The sequence below is a fragment of the Magallana gigas genome, chromosome 9, assembly GCF_963853765.1.
Source record: "Magallana gigas chromosome 9, xbMagGiga1.1, whole genome shotgun sequence".
In the NCBI taxonomy this organism is placed as follows: domain Eukaryota; kingdom Metazoa; phylum Mollusca; class Bivalvia; order Ostreida; family Ostreidae; genus Magallana; species Magallana gigas.
The window spans coordinates 11,241,942-11,258,172 of record NC_088861.1 but is presented as its reverse complement, the minus strand read 5'-3'; the positions used below and the strand labels follow the sequence as shown (position 1 = coordinate 11,258,172).

The following is a 16,231-nucleotide window of genomic DNA, read 5'->3' as shown; positions in this document are numbered from 1 at the left end:
ATGTATGAAATCTAGTCAAATGAACGTTTATGGGTCTTGTTTACCCCTCAACACTCCTTGAAATTCCAAAAAAAAATAAATCTGGTGTCATTTTCTCTGCTTTACCATTCTCGTACATTTAAATTCTTCAATTCTGTTTAGAGTCTTTTAAAACGGCCGGGTTTTTTTTTTATGAATATATTTCGCAGGAAACAAATTATTTCAGTAATGGGTATTAGTTTACCTCATGTTTCAACCATCTTGATGCCTCAATACCATTAACAAAAATTAATCATTGTTCATTGTCAGCTACATAAAAGGGACGAAGCAACGAAACAATTAAACGTTGAAATAAGACATAAGTTTTTTTTTATACACCGAGTTGATCAAAATCTCGAGACGACAAAATCTTGGGGAAACGGGTACAATCTGTGCTAGGTCGACATCACTCCAATGAACAAGAATAGAATAATTTAAATCTCGATTACACCTTAATATGTCTCTGGGGAGATTCTGGGGGAAGGAGAACGGACATTTTGACAATGTGGTTTTTTTTCGCTGAGGTTTCCTTTTTGTTTAGATTTTTTTTGTCTTGTTACAGAACTACAAATGTGGCCGGCCATTCCTTTACCAAGTTCATTTCTTCACTAAACTGCGATTCAAAGCACGATAAATTGTAAGCTGTTAAAGAATAAAATTTATAATAAATACTTTAGAATATTCATCTATGGATTCCTCTTTGATTTACATAAAAGACACAAATTTATATGCTTTTATTCTTTATCTTCTTGGTTTAGGTCGCATTCTCTACATGTGCATTTGCCTCACTGTTGAAAACTGCTGGTGGGGGTATAAGAAAGGGGGAAAAAGCAAATATTTCAAAAACTCTTTGTACGACAATTTGCAAGAAAACTATTTCGATATGAGCTTTTTTGTGTTATTCTAGTAAAGTGAGTAAAATAGATTGCGTCAATTCAATCTCCCCATTCTACCCCACATGGTAGCATCAAATGAAGACTCCCCCTTAACGCAAGAAGTTTCAATATCAACATTAAGATACACCGTCCATTTAACAGTTCATTCAGTGGATATTAATTTCTCCAATATACAAAAACATTCATTTCGCGAACGTTTAATGTACCATATAATCATTTAACAAAATTAAATGTTACGAGCAATTAAATTATTTTGTTCAAAATCATTCGTTCCTCGATTTCAGACCTTCTTGGGGTAAAACCCATGAGAATTTATCCCCTGATATGCTTAATTAGCATACCAAGGGATCACCTATATTCATCGGCAATGGAATGGATAATTTTCCTATATCAATAATTAAGCAATCAAGCATGCGGAAACATAAATTTTAAGCATTATTTTAATAGTTAATATTAAAACTGATATGCATCCCTATTTATTTATTCAGTCATGTAAACAACTATATTGACCTGCAAAATTTTTTTTAAAATGCACCTGTAATATTTTCTATGTAATTTGTAACCCACTGAACTAAATATAATACGCACAATTTTAGGTGAATATTGATGAGCATTCTGATATGAAATATTATACGCGTCTTGCACCATCGCCCTAGAACGTTAACTGCACACATATAATAAAGTTTTAACAATGACACATTGTGATAAATTTTTTTTTTTTTTTTACAAAATATGGGAAAGTTTATGAAACATAGAATATGGTTCACTGTTACGTTGTCTTCATTGAAAAAAAAAAAACTAGAAAGGATCGAAGTGATTGAGAAAAAAAATAAAGATGAAAAACTTAAGAGTCATGATTACTTCATGCCAAATGCAGAAGTATAATACTAAACGCATCCTTAAGGATAAAACCACTGACGGAGATTTGAGGACTAGTCTGAAGTTTAATTAACGAAAGAGTACAGGAGCCCAGAGAAAAAGATCAACAAAACTTGCATGACAATGTGTAGTAATGCTAAAACCGGGAGGTGCTTCCGTGTAGCTGCACGACATCCGAACAACCCCGAAACAAGACGGTACACAATGGAGGTCAAATAGGGCCATTCAAATCCGCCTTAACAGATTGCCTCTCATAGTGGGGCAAATCTCCGCCCATTTAATTTGTAAAGAAAGAAAAACGTAGCAAATGTAGTCAATTTCACAAAACATGTACAATATGGATTCTGTCCCGCACATGAAAAAAGGAAGAAAAAAATGGCCTTAATGCTTTAAAAGTAGTTTACGAGATGTTATCTGAAGAACGTATGGAATTAGGAATGTATGGAGTTTTGTACTTTTTAGAGAGAAAAAAAATGTCTATTTGTTTCGAGTTTTCTTGTTTACATATATAAAAGAAAAACACAATTTCATATTGTTATTGGAGTGTTTAAGTTCTTTTTCCTTTATTTAGAAAACAAACATATCTGATCCTGAAGGGGTTGAAAAGATGAACTTTTCTCCTTGAAGATTCGTTGTCGCAAAAAAAAAAACCCCAAAAGCGAACAAAATGTTGAAAACTCTACATGACTTTAAATACCTTAAAATGAATTATCCCCAAATTAATAATTTACTTTTTAAAAGATTATATATTTTTGTTATATAAAAATTCAATATAATTTACAAGTATATTAAGATAATATTGTTTACTTAAAGATCATGCAGACGTAAGAGTATCCTAAAATAAAGATACCCCTAGATATAAACATCTGTTGATAATTACTTAATAATAATAATTTTAAAAGACCGTGTATGAAAAGTAGCTACAAAAAAGGGGGAGCATTCGCAAACTAATTTAATTAATGTAATTATTGGACTATTGCACATTCAATCATCCCAATGAAAATTGTTACTAAATATTGTTTTACATTGAAATACATAATGCAATCAGTAATTAAGTATTACAGTGATCGCAACGACACGAGCGCTCGATAATTGTTATTAGAAATACAATAATTAGTGGATGAGTGCTCGAAGTCTCTTGTCGCGAGACCGCCCTTGAAAGCTTTCAATAAGGTTAAAAATGCCTCATATAAAATAAAACTGTAGTCTTAGAATATGATTTCCTTTTTTGTTTAATTTTATTGTTATGTCCTCAAATACATTCAAAACAATTTTAAGAAAATCAAGTCGCAATTTGCATTTGTCATCATAAAATTATATAGATACATTCAATGGATAAATACATTAAAAAATAAAATGACAAAGTCATTTTGCATTAAAAGTATTCGGTGTAGGAATTTTCATTAAAAAAACCCACTAAAATATCCCAATAATTATCAATAGGAGAGTTAGAATCATTGAAATTAAGTGAAAGTAGATCGTTAAGATAGATAACGATTTCATTGCTCATAAACAAAGGGCACAAGGACTTTGAAGACCTTGAAACACAGGGGCCCCGCTATAATTTTGTTCCCATTAACCCTAAAGACGAACGGGAACAAGTTAAAGAATCGGGCTTTGTGTGCCATTGGAGTCAGTCCAGGTTTGTTTTAAAATTAAAGATGAAATAGCGACCCTTACTCCTTATGATACTAACATTGGAATTAAGATTCGAAGATAGGATCAGAATTCGAGCCTATGATCAGCCCTGTGTGAATGCAGTTAAGGGGGGAACCATAAGCGCCCTTGCACTGAGCGATGTTCAAGCTTTGCTGACCACTGCTTTGCTTTGATTGGGAATAATTATCCCGCAGGAATTGTCAACTTTATTTTTATTTAATTGTTTATTTTTGTCCCCACTGGTTTGAGGAGAGAGAGATTGATCGAGCGAGTACTCTTATACTTTCTTTTTCTTTTACTCGTCAGAACATAACAATCACATCTAATTGATATGGCCTTTTTATTGCCGAAATGATTACTTTGTATTCATCACAGTTTTGCGATATAGTTCCTTTGAATTTATTCTTAACTTTCGGGCCAAATATCTTTATCAAGAAATACGTTGATATTCTTTAACTATACATTTCTTAGATCAATGAAAACAATAAAAAAATATTTGAATATTACTTGAACTTAGTTGTCCTACTTCAGTAAATGAGTAAATAATATGTACAAGATCATTAAGTAACATGTTCCAAAATATTGATAGCGAGCTGGGTCAACGTTTGATAAAATTTGCAGCAAAATTATATATTTTTTTCTAAATATTGATCTGAAGTAAATGAAATTTTCTATAATTCAACTTTGCAAACTTTGTTTCTTTACCTTTTTTTGTCGTTTTAAGTGATTTTATAGAATTTAAGATTGTAACAAGTTGTGGTCCAATTTAAGGTTTAGCCTAAAATACACTAGGATTTTGAAACAGTACCCATTTCCTTATATGCAAGAATTTCAAAAGAATTGTCGATTTGTGACGAGATTTTGGGTTCAAAACAACACACCAAGTCCTTATTCAATTGGAATCGTTGTAAAAACGTCTTTAGATGTTTGCAATAGATAAACGGGGTCATACTAAGACTGTAAATACCAGCTGATTGCGTTGAGCAATAACACTATTTTTTAACTATTTACAAGTGGTACAGTATAACTGATTTTTTTTTTTTGCAAGAAACTGTGCAAGTCCATCAGTGGTAGTTGATTAAACAGCTGACTTTTAGCCATGCAAATGCTAAATGGACAGAACTTAAAAACCTTCTGTAGATGCAGGTATATTAATGCAACCAAAACAACTGAAAACCTATAATTTGGTTTACACCGTCTCGGTTGAATAAATTGAAAAAAAAATTTAAACAAATCTCATTTTACACTTTTAGCAGTGGCGTTGTAGCTTACACTAAGAAGCAAATTAAAGTAACATTTTAAAAATATTTTGCACCACCCCTCCCTCTTCCTAAATGCTGTACGTATCTCCATGAATCAAACTATGAAATTATAGAGAAAATTCTCCACAATATTAATGGTACATACGTTTTGACGGTCCTTCGCCGGCGTTTTGTTGCATACATGGTGAGGTCACTACTTTCATTTACTTCCACAGCGCTAGCACACCCAAGAGATCACCATCGTTTTTTGACTCCGTGTCCCATAAAGAAACATCGCCTCCCAATATAATATATATTTTTTTAAAAAATCGTCTTTCTTCAATAATTATCTTAGCTGCTCCACCGCCTTTTTTCGGGTATTTAGCTGGATGAAAAAAAGCTCTCCTCTTGAATTATAGAAATGTAAACAAATATTCCATATGCATGTTCGCCTATGTTAGAACATGGTGAATATTTAGTGTGCACGCATGTAGCGTGATGCTCTTAGAAACTTAAATCAGATCGCAATAGTTCTTTCGGGTTATAGAAATGTTCGTGTCACACTGGTAATTAGGGAAATCGCATATATTAGCTTTTTGCTAGATTTGGTATTGCTTGGACACCGGACCAACCAGTACCGTGCAATGATTTTTTTCGCTTGCCCCCCTGATAAGGCTCATACAAAGTTCTGTGTGCCACGCGACCCGTTAACTAATCAGCATTACCCGCCTTTTAGATGTTATCTCCGCCCAGTCAGCTAGCGAGGACCAATCAAAATCGAGCACGAGTATTTTAACACAGTGCTGCAGACTATCCGATGATATTTAAGGTTCTAGAGCACCACCGCGAGATAATAGCGGCATGTTTTTCCAAGTCCTGCTGAGATTTCTCCTTAAAAAGGTTTTCCCCTAGCTCTTCAAGAATGATCTAAACTCTATTCTATTTATTTTGTCTTTTTTATTCTCATCCTATAGATTAGGAAAAAAGTGTATTGAGAGTAAATGAAGCAGAAACCGCTAAACAAGATAATATGAAGTATTCTGGACGAGCGAATAAAGTCAAGGATTTTGTCACCAATTATTTCTAAATTCTAGACAGAACTAGACTCCAGAACTTAGTTATGATACCAACCAACTATAGCCAAAGAATTTGTTTTCTTAAAGCTAATAGCACATTATGTTCGCATCAAAGTATTTAAGCAATTTTTTAAAAAGAAGTTTTTTATATCAATATTTTAACTGACCATCCTGAATAGTGTAATGATAATTGGAGAATAAAAAATATTTACAAACTACTTTTAATAGATCATTTAGTCTTCTTAAATAGTATGATTTAGGTAAAAAGGCTTTAGTTGCGTCCTTTTGAAGTTAATACACATTCAATCCTCCGCCAATTTTTTTTATTGTATTGTGAAATGTGACATCTGTAAAATATAAATTGGCATAAATTAAGCCCGTTCTTTTAAAACCTTTCTTTTTTTTTCAATAAAAAAAAAAAATCCCAAGCAATAATTGAGAGAGAGAACGAGAGAGAGAGAGTGAGAGAGAGAGAGAGAGAATCTTTGTTCATTGATTAATTTCAAAAGGTAATTTGTTGAATTATTTACTAAACCTGTTCCGTTAATACGAGACACACGTCCTTTACGTTGGTAGAACAAAAGGTAAGGTGTAAAAGTCCGAATCAATACCTGAATTACCTGTTAGCGTCGACAGAAATGTTCCCGCCAAGAAATAACCTTTATCGTCTGCAAAATGGCTAAAACAGTAAAATGGGATATTGGAAAACCGACAAAAAGTATTCAATGAAAAGCTTATAATAATTCTAAAAAAAAAAAGTAATGATAAGTTTTATGACAGCATTATAACTATATTACATGTAGATACTTGGAATGCATATATATGTAGAATTAGATACATATTACTGTTCTTCGCCTAACACTAAAAAGTTCTATGAAATCATGTCTTCAGTCGATTATATCACATTAAGAAAATTGTGTTTCTTTATTTCAAAAATTCATCATACTGTTCGTTTACCCCACTTACTTTCTTGAACTTTACAACTATATTGTATATGTGTAATATATGTTTGTTCTTCTTCTGTACCTCTTGTACCATTATATGGTGTTGAGTGAAATAAACTGAAACTGAAACTGAATGCATGCTATACTTTATTGCAATTTTAAGGAGGTTGTGTGGTCAGCGAATCAACAATAAATAAACCAATAAATATTCAATATTCAATAAACCATTGAATTGAATTGAGCAATAATAATCAGATTTACCTTTAATTTTTGATATATGATATTTCTGGCTATTAACTAATATTTAGTGAAGAGAAAACCCAAAATATTTTAGTTTAAAAATTTTAGCATATTTATATATCTATAAACAGAGCTCTTCATAGTATGGAGGTTAATAATGTCTAAAAATGATAACAACCACCCAGCCTTCTTAAGTACTGAATGTTAGCTAGTGTAGTTTCCTTAATTTGCGTGAGTACCAACATGTAATATACTATCCTCCTGTCGTTTTGTATTACGTCACAAGCGCTGAGATTTTGTAATGATGTCATATAGTGTAAGCGATTTGGGGGGGGGGGGGGTATATCTTGTAATTTTACACAAATATTATTTATAGCGTTCAATTCAGAGTCTTAAGTACATGTATATGGAAATGACAGAGTCAGCATAATCATGAATCCAATTTCTTTTAAAATCAACGAACAATTACTTTTGATATGAAGTTAAGAAAACATGAAAGAGAAACACGTATTTTATTTTTTTAAATGTGTAATATAATTTCTAAGTAATATACAACAAACACAAAGGTTAAGATATGGAAGATGGTATTCTTTATTTATTCTTAACTTTAAATTTTCAGAGTAAAAGAAATACATCTAAAAGCTTGTAAATTTTTTACAGATGAAAACTGCTTAAAATTATGAGACAACCGAAATATATAATTCATTTCAGTGTTATCAATTGGCTCGCATTCTCATACATATTCACTGATACCATATCACTACTTCTCTCCATCAGCTAACTTTATATATGGCAACTTTCATGATGAAAAAAAAGCAACCCATTCATATTTCATTCTATATATCTTCTTTATGTATTAATGATGAAATTTATTACATATTTTATCATATATGCATGTAAATATTTTCATTAACCGTTGATTCGACAGGTTTAAGTTAAAATCTTATCTAAACCCAAACTTATAATCAAGTATTTTAAAACTGCAAGAATATAAAGGCATATACTAGTATTTGTTTTGGAATAGAAATTACAGAAATGATAATTCTTAATAATGATTTTATAAACCCTAAACAGACAAAGTAAAATAAGAAAAAAATCAAATTAAAGAAATATTTTCCAAAATAAGAGAGAGAGAGAGAGAGAGAGAGAGAGAGAGAGAGAGAGAGAGAGAGAGAGAGAGAGAGAGAGAGAGAGAACTTTATTGCATGAACATGCTGTAGTCTAGTAATGCAATGTGTATGAATGTTGTACTAAGATTTAATTTTTTTTTTCTATCAAAATACAAACCTCTAGATATTTCTGGCACATATTTCTACTATTAAAAAAGAAGAAACCTTTACTACATGTAGGATATGGTTGGCACATGCAGTAGTTTAGTGTCTTAGAATTGCTTATCAGTTACAACTTAGTTATACTTAGACTACTTCATGATGCTAAGTTTTACTTTTATTTTGCGTTTTCTGAAGGAATGATAAATTATACATGTATATTAGGTAAAATCGTGGGTGTATATAATTTAAATTATTAAAGCCACAATCTAACCCTTTCTTTCTATATAAGACACATTAATCGTGTTCATGATATTTCATGACCGATTTAAATAATAATATGGATTACAGCTAAAGCATTTGCCTATTATGTGAGAGTATCTAACAATGTAGACGTGTAGACTGCAATATACCAAAATTTGTTGTATGAAAATTCGATTAAATAATTAATGGGCTTTAATTATTCGTGAAATTTTTGAGAATTTTATTTTGCTGCAAAAACCTGCTAGTATGATTAGTCTGCATATAACTTAAACTCTTATGATAAATAAAATTTGAAACAATCATTAATTTCGTCAGAAGAAAGATTTCACTTCTAAGGAATATATAGCAGATCAATTTTTGTACAGGACAACAATAATTCAATTTTGCTTCAATTAAAGCTTCTTAACGGCTTTCCCAACAAAAATATGGCTTACAGAACTTTAAAATAAAAACCATGATATTTTTGTCAATTTAGCAGGAAATAACATTTTCGTAAAAAAAAATTTCAGAATGAAAATTGCAGCTCATATTGCTTTAACGTATATAAATTGAAATTAAATATAAATGTTACATTTTTTCATTATTCATTTTTTTTTGCCTATCTTGTGTTTGCAATACAATCTATCGATATAGACAAAATATACACTGATCTAAAGATTATATGAATATCACATAAGTGTATAAAAGCATTTAATATTTTTACTATAAAACACAATTTTAAAAGACTATTCAATACACCATTTCTCATTTTGGTAAAATCTTCTGTGTTTGTCTGTATTAGACTATTGTACAGGAATTTTGTTCATATCATTGCTAAAGATCATCGCGATAGATGAACAAATTATCCATTTTACCAGATATTAATAGACAGATAAAGACATTAACCCATTATCACTTTTCGTCAGAAGAAAAAGTAATCGGTCGCAAGTCCATTTGAAATGGCCCCCGAATACAATACCTCCAGCCGAGAGAATGAGGACCAATAATCACCCAGGCTCAGCGGAAGGCGACAAAACAAGGCTAATCTATCTTATCGTAAATCTCGTCTGCTGTGGTCAATGGACGGGACAGTATGTGTGAGCGTTTGAAGTCGGTTCGTCAATGGTCTCCTCGATGATGTCACGATGAAATTAACATTTCATACCGCCATTGTTCCGGTCCTGCGCTGTCAGGCAGCGTGAGTTACGGCCCCTTGTTTTGATCATGTGATAATATTGAGAAAAAAAATTGTTTAGGGTTTTTGGGATTCCAGGGTTGTTTGTGGGTGATATATTCCGAGAATCGTCTTTTTCTTTAGAGGGAAAGAATTGAGCCACCCATGATACGTACATTTATCTCAGAATGCCTCTGTATTCGCCATTTTTATTAAATACACGTATATTTGATACACGGATGTTCAACAAAAGCATACACGTCAGGTATTCTAATGAACTGTGTGTTGCTGTTGGCATGTTGTATTTTATGTCCCAGTAATAACGGACCACACAAGATTTAGGTAAAAATGCCACTTCAATACATAATGTCACTACTGGCACAAAATAAAGCGGTAAATATCAATACCTTTTTCCTGATTTTGACACATTCCTAACAGAAGAAATTTAAATTAATAAATTAGAAACGTGTATGTACTTCGTTTTCAATCAAAAGTCAGTTTTAGAAAAATATAGGAATTACAATATATGTTTTTTTTAAAATGCCTGTATTCGGGGAGGAGGGAGGCCGCATTGTTAGAATAAAAATGCAGTTAGAATATCATACCTGATCGGAAAAAGCAATTCTAGTAAAAAATGTTGAAATTACATTCACAGACTCGTAATAATCATAATAAAAACCCATGTCTTTTTATAGATATTGATTGAATGGTTAGATAACATTGGAGGAGAAAAACCAACATCTCTATACAAATACTTTTTCAACAGAGGCAATCCGCGTGAAACGACGTTTCTCTGATCGACACGGTACGCTGGTCTCCCGAGATTCCAAGATGATAGAGAAAATATGAAATAATTAATGTTATTGAATCACTAACGATAGGCCTGCTGGGAAATCTTCATCCAGTTCACTTCCATTTTCTGTTGACAGAAGAAAGGTATGGAATCCATCAATCATTGACTTTGGAATTATGGTTTTTTTTTCATCGTTTGTTGTTAGGAACTCTGTACTGTTACTCAATCGACAATATTTTAATTTTCTGTATGCCGTAATTAGAGAGTCATTAATGTTTTATTTTCATTGAATATTTGCATTTCTAAGAATCGACGATGAAGAATGAAAAGACAACAAACCTTTGATTTCCGAAATTGAAGACCCCTCTGCTTCGATGGATGGCAATTTGTAAAATTTGGACTTTATTTGAATATTTACGAGCGATAGAGGCACCTTAATAAAGTACTTTCGCTTCTTAATTTTATTGGCATGCCAGATTATGAAAAGACATAAAATTGATAAAAGAAAAGAAAATATGACTGCACCTGAAAAGGGGTCTCTCTCCAATTAGTTATGTCGAATTCTGATTAAAATGGCTTTTTTTTTTATATAAGCGACAATTGCAAATGATAAATGAAGCTATATGAATTGTTAACTGAAAGTTAAAACAAGTGATGTGACTTTTGGGAAATCAAGATATGATTTCTGTATTTTTTTATAACGATCGGAGGGGAAAAAGTATAAAAGTTTAAACATGGAATATTCTAATGATATAACTCCGTTTTATCTTTTAAATGACACAATTTTGTTCTATGTTATGGGCAGAATAATAATCTTTTTTTTTTGTTATGGAAAAAAATGGTATTCTAGTTCTATTTATAAATGCTCATACTTTTCAATTATTTATCGTAACAGAACGATTTGTGTAGCCTTAGTTCCATTTCTGGAATTAAATTTTGTCTGAACATAACCATTACGTATAACTAATTTAGAGAACAACCTCAAGAGCCAGACGTTATCAATTTTATTATATATTACTCATCCATTCAAATATCATTCAAAAGAATGATATTTATTCCTGAGAAAATAAATAGAGTGGTACAAAATGGAAGATTCGTTCTTAATTTATTAAATGCGTACATCTCCTTCATGTACATGTATCTCTAAATTCTGAGTCATTTTCAAGTCAAGTGTATAATGTTAGTACATTTTGTATTAATAAAGTTAACAAGGTCCCCTATATCTTAAATGACATTTAAAAAATAGTCCCATTATTATATATTGGTTGAAAATGTTCGATTTGATATTATAACCAAAATGTATTTGTTTCTGAAATTTACATTGAATCCCCAAAATATGATTTCTATTATGTGCACGCTTGTGGTTGAAGGGGGGGGGGGGTGAGGTACATGTAGTATGGGTTCAAGGTGCCTTGCATATGTCTTTTACAAATAAAATTCTTGGAAATAAGTGGAAGGGCTAGTTCTCTCTAATTGTATATAATACTACATGTAAAAGCTGATGATTAAATTGGGACAGCGTCTTTCCTCGTTGCTATATGCCAGAGATGAAAGCATTTCATATAAAATAAAATATTAATTACACTAAATTTGTATCCTTTTAACTTTGAACATTCATTTTATGTGTTAATATTCTAATTTGTAAAAAAAAAAAAGAAGGATTAATATTATTATGAAATCTATATATATATACATGTACAAAACAATACAGACTACATTGTACGTCAGAAACTGTGAGCTAACATGAACATATATATATACATGTACATGCACCGGGAAAAATGAATTACTATTATATCCGTATCGCAATTCTATGCATGCATAAAAACTGAAAGAATGGGGGGGGGGGGGGATGTCAAATGTAGTTTTTCCCTCAATCGTTATATTTTAGAAAGTAATTCATATTGATGTACATTGTACATCCTTAAAACGGCTGCATTGAATATCGTGATTATTTATAGATTACATTAATCTCATTTATCAAGAGAACTTTGTACAAAGATATAGGAAAATATTCAATTTTTAAGACTAAAATATTAGTAATGTTTCTTAACAAAGTATTAAAATGTGGCTAATGCAATACCATTACCAAAAGTTGTCGTTCTAACAACATGTTCAGAAAATGAGGGGTGTGATATTCTTTGTACAATATGACGTACAGTCGTACACGCAATACGCTATATATAGGTATACTCATTGTAAAAAAGCATCATACGCGATCTCGGGTAAAATCACTGCATGCCTACACGTAAAACTAATTTATTACAGTGGCGTCGGAAGCAAATTGAAAGTTGGCCGGGGGGGGGGGGGTGGGGCTAAACTAATCATCATAAAATTTTGACAAGAATTCCCCAAATCATGTAAATCCTAATCTGGGAGGGGGGGGGGGGGGGGGGGAGTATACCTGTAACTCCAATGTTACCTACCCAAATTTTCCCCCAAATATGGAATTCCTAATCCATCTGAGGGGGGCTTTTATACCTATGACATTTAAATCCAATCCTACCGGCCAATATATTTTTTTTTACCAAATCAGAGGGGGCTAGTATAACTGCTATGACTCCAAGTTTCATTATCACTATTAATATTTCATTCTTTTTAAGGTCTACTTAGGTGAGAAAAAGGGGGGGGGGGGCTGATCCCTCCCTGATGCTATGTTCCTAATGGTTAGGTGTAACTTTGCAAAGAAAAAGTCCCCATCCCCGGTACTGACGCCTATGTATTAGGTTGTTAATTTAATATCGGTGAATTTTTAAATTTAGAACGATATCAAATCTACAGAATACATGTACACAATGCCTCTATAAAGCTCTTTAAACACGAGTTCAATTTCATGAATTATTTAAGCTGTTTTTGCACATATGAAAAAACAATCATATGAAAAACATGGAGGAGACACATGTTCTTTGTAGATCTTTATAACCAATGTCTCAGAGGATGATCAGAAATCGGAAAATCTCATTCAAAACAGACTACTTGATTTTTTTTCAGCGGCAAGAAAGACAACTCGTATCTGTATTTGAGTTTTCCTTGGGTTTGACAAAAAAGTGGATTATTTCTCTTTAATTTTCAGGCGCCGTTAAAACAGTTTTGACAACAGTAAAAATTTTAAAAGTACTACAGTCTTCTGAAATATGATACATGTATCAGTTTAATTTCCAAAGGATAGACTGAGAATATGCACATAGTGTGCTGTCGTGTTTAAAAATAGTTATTGCCCTAGAATCAACATAATTATCTTTGGAAACAGTTTGATTAGCAGATCATATAACACTTTTAGGTTTTATTTGCATTTCATCCAGTCCAACAACTAAAATATGATTTTTCTGTATCTGCTGTTTCATTTAATTTTCTATGATGTGATAATTGTGATTTATATAAAACGAATTTCAGTTTGTTTTTACGTGCGATAAATTAAAATCGGATACAGCAAAATAAATAGTTAGTGATACATCCTATTTTGATATACATGTATAATAATGAAAGGATACTAAATTCTAAATGTTGAATCAATATTTTGCTCATTAAATAAAAACCAAACAAGAAAATTTCTTCGTTCTTTTGCAAAGTTAGAGATAACCATTCGGACTTTTACTTGCTTGTCATTATTTCTTTTAAGTCCCTCCCCCCCCCCCCCTAACTTTTAATTTGCTTTCCACGACACTGCTGTACGTTGGTGTCTATGAAACCGTTTTTAACACTTACCACTAAAAATAATTGACAATATCTTCCTGCCTTGAAGATGCCCACATGTACATGTTCATTTCACAGGTGAAGGGATTGTTTCTATACTTTTAGTAGCTTAGTGACAATTGCGCCAGACAAAATGCATCCTTATCAAATAAAGACGGATGCATCATTTTTATAAATTATCAGTTTGTAATATACAAGAGGATCAAGGGGTTTTGCTTTAATTCAAAACATAAAATGTTACATGTGCAGAAAAAAACAATGAATTTTTTATAGTTGTTACGCAGGATGACCGACCAAATCAAACATTTTACTAACATTTTACTAACTAAAGTACACAATTTCATAAGAATTACATGGTTTTAAGATGTAATAAGTTTTTAAATTTTAGCGTGTTTAGGTTTTAAAGATAATAATTAGTAAACAATTTTTTCTTACATGTGACAATGCACAACATTCTACAACATAATGAAACTAATCGCAAATTTTATTTCCTTCACATATGCCGCACTTGCGGTCTTCACGTGATGTTCTACCTACCTGATGTTGCATGTAGAAAAAAAAACATGATTAATAATTTGCGAAAAACCTGTAATGGATTGCGTGTATTTTCATTATTGATTCTCTTTTCTCCTCGTTATGTTTTAAAATATAAACATGGGAGCTATACATTGTACATTGCCCTTTCTGTGCTCTGCATGATATCTGGAAGTTGAACAAAAACGTACCGAACACTTACACAGTCTTTCTTTTAGCATTGTACATGTAGCTTATACTGTATACATTGATCTGTATATTGCATATTGATCTGTATATTGTATACATTGATCGGTATACTGTATACATTGATCTGGCAAAAACACTTATGTAATTATCTTACCTTATCAAAATTTCAACTTACATGATTGTAAAAAATAAGTAAAATTCACTATAAATCACTGTGAATTGGCTAATAGAAACAGCCTAATCGCCTCCCCTGGGACTAGGAGCTAGAGACATCATCATGATTACATGTAATTTCGTGCAGTCCGTGATTTTTCTAAAGAAGCTGTAGGTTTCGCTCAATCGATATAAAAAGGGTAATGAAGGTAGCGATCATTGCAGAAAAAATTAAAAAAAACCCGCTAATGTATTATGTATTTTTGCCAATGTCGGGCCCTTCATGTATACCGCATGAATCACCAAAGAAAGCATTTTATTGTTTAAATAATACTCGCAGACAAAAGATCCCTCCTTTAAAAAAAAAACATATCTAGCTAGACCACCTCCCCCTCTCCAAATTCGAAAAAAAATTCTGGATCTACGCATGTATATAATCACAGATGCATGTACACATGGGTGTCTTTAGTAAAGTGTCCGGACTGGATAACAAGAATAAAAATACATTTTTAGGATCTTTTTCAGTAAAAATTATTACATTGTACACAGATTCTGAAAAGCAGATTTAAAAAGCCATGTGATGCAGTGATATGTTTAAATTAATGAAATTACAAATAGTATTTACCATTAAAAAAACAGTTTTTTCACTTTTGTATATTATCTCCTTTCTTCTTTTGTTATCAATTTATTTATTTTTTTCATTTAAAAAAAGAGCAATATTAAATACCTTATAGTCAAAGATTGTTTTCTCGAAAACAAACACTAATTGAAATTTCTCTTCAAAGTTTATTTCCAATAAAATTAAAAAAACAAAACAAAAACAAAACTGAAATTTGTTTTCTCTGTAATCAAAATAAACAGTATTATTAAGTTCTCATAAATGTATCGACATGCATCAATTCTTCAGATGTGTTCGAAACTTCGAACGAATTCTCGAGTTGGTCGTCCTCACCGAAATCTGAATTCGAATCATCGAAAGCCGTGTCCTCCATCATATCATCAGAAGAAAGACTCTTTACTCTTTTATTCATTTTTGCAATGAATCTTCTCTCCGATTCCGTAATATTGTCCACTTTCAATTTATTTTTTCTGGTCGATATCTCTTCGATTGTTTTTCGGTTTTCCGAGCCCGATTCTAAAAAAGCACAATATTTGTGATCTTTCCTGAATGAATCTTCTCCGGTTAATTTTATCAAACGCCTGATATATAGAGTTGACTTTTTTAGAATTT

At 31.7% G+C, this 16,231-nt stretch overlaps 1 protein-coding gene across 1 annotated transcript in view; it reads right to left on the bottom strand.

Annotated features, from left to right (window-relative positions):
• The window catches only part of LOC105343987 (single-minded homolog 1-A), a 35,281-nt gene extending 29,887 nt beyond the window's left edge, over positions 1-5,394 (bottom strand). The window contains exon 1 of the mRNA XM_011451529.4: positions 4,860-5,394. Coding sequence (XP_011449831.3) covers positions 4,860-4,897 — 38 coding nt within the window. The 5' untranslated portion in view covers positions 4,898-5,394. The remainder of the gene's footprint in view (positions 1-4,859) is intronic.
• Between the last annotated feature and the right edge of the window lie 10,837 nt (positions 5,395-16,231).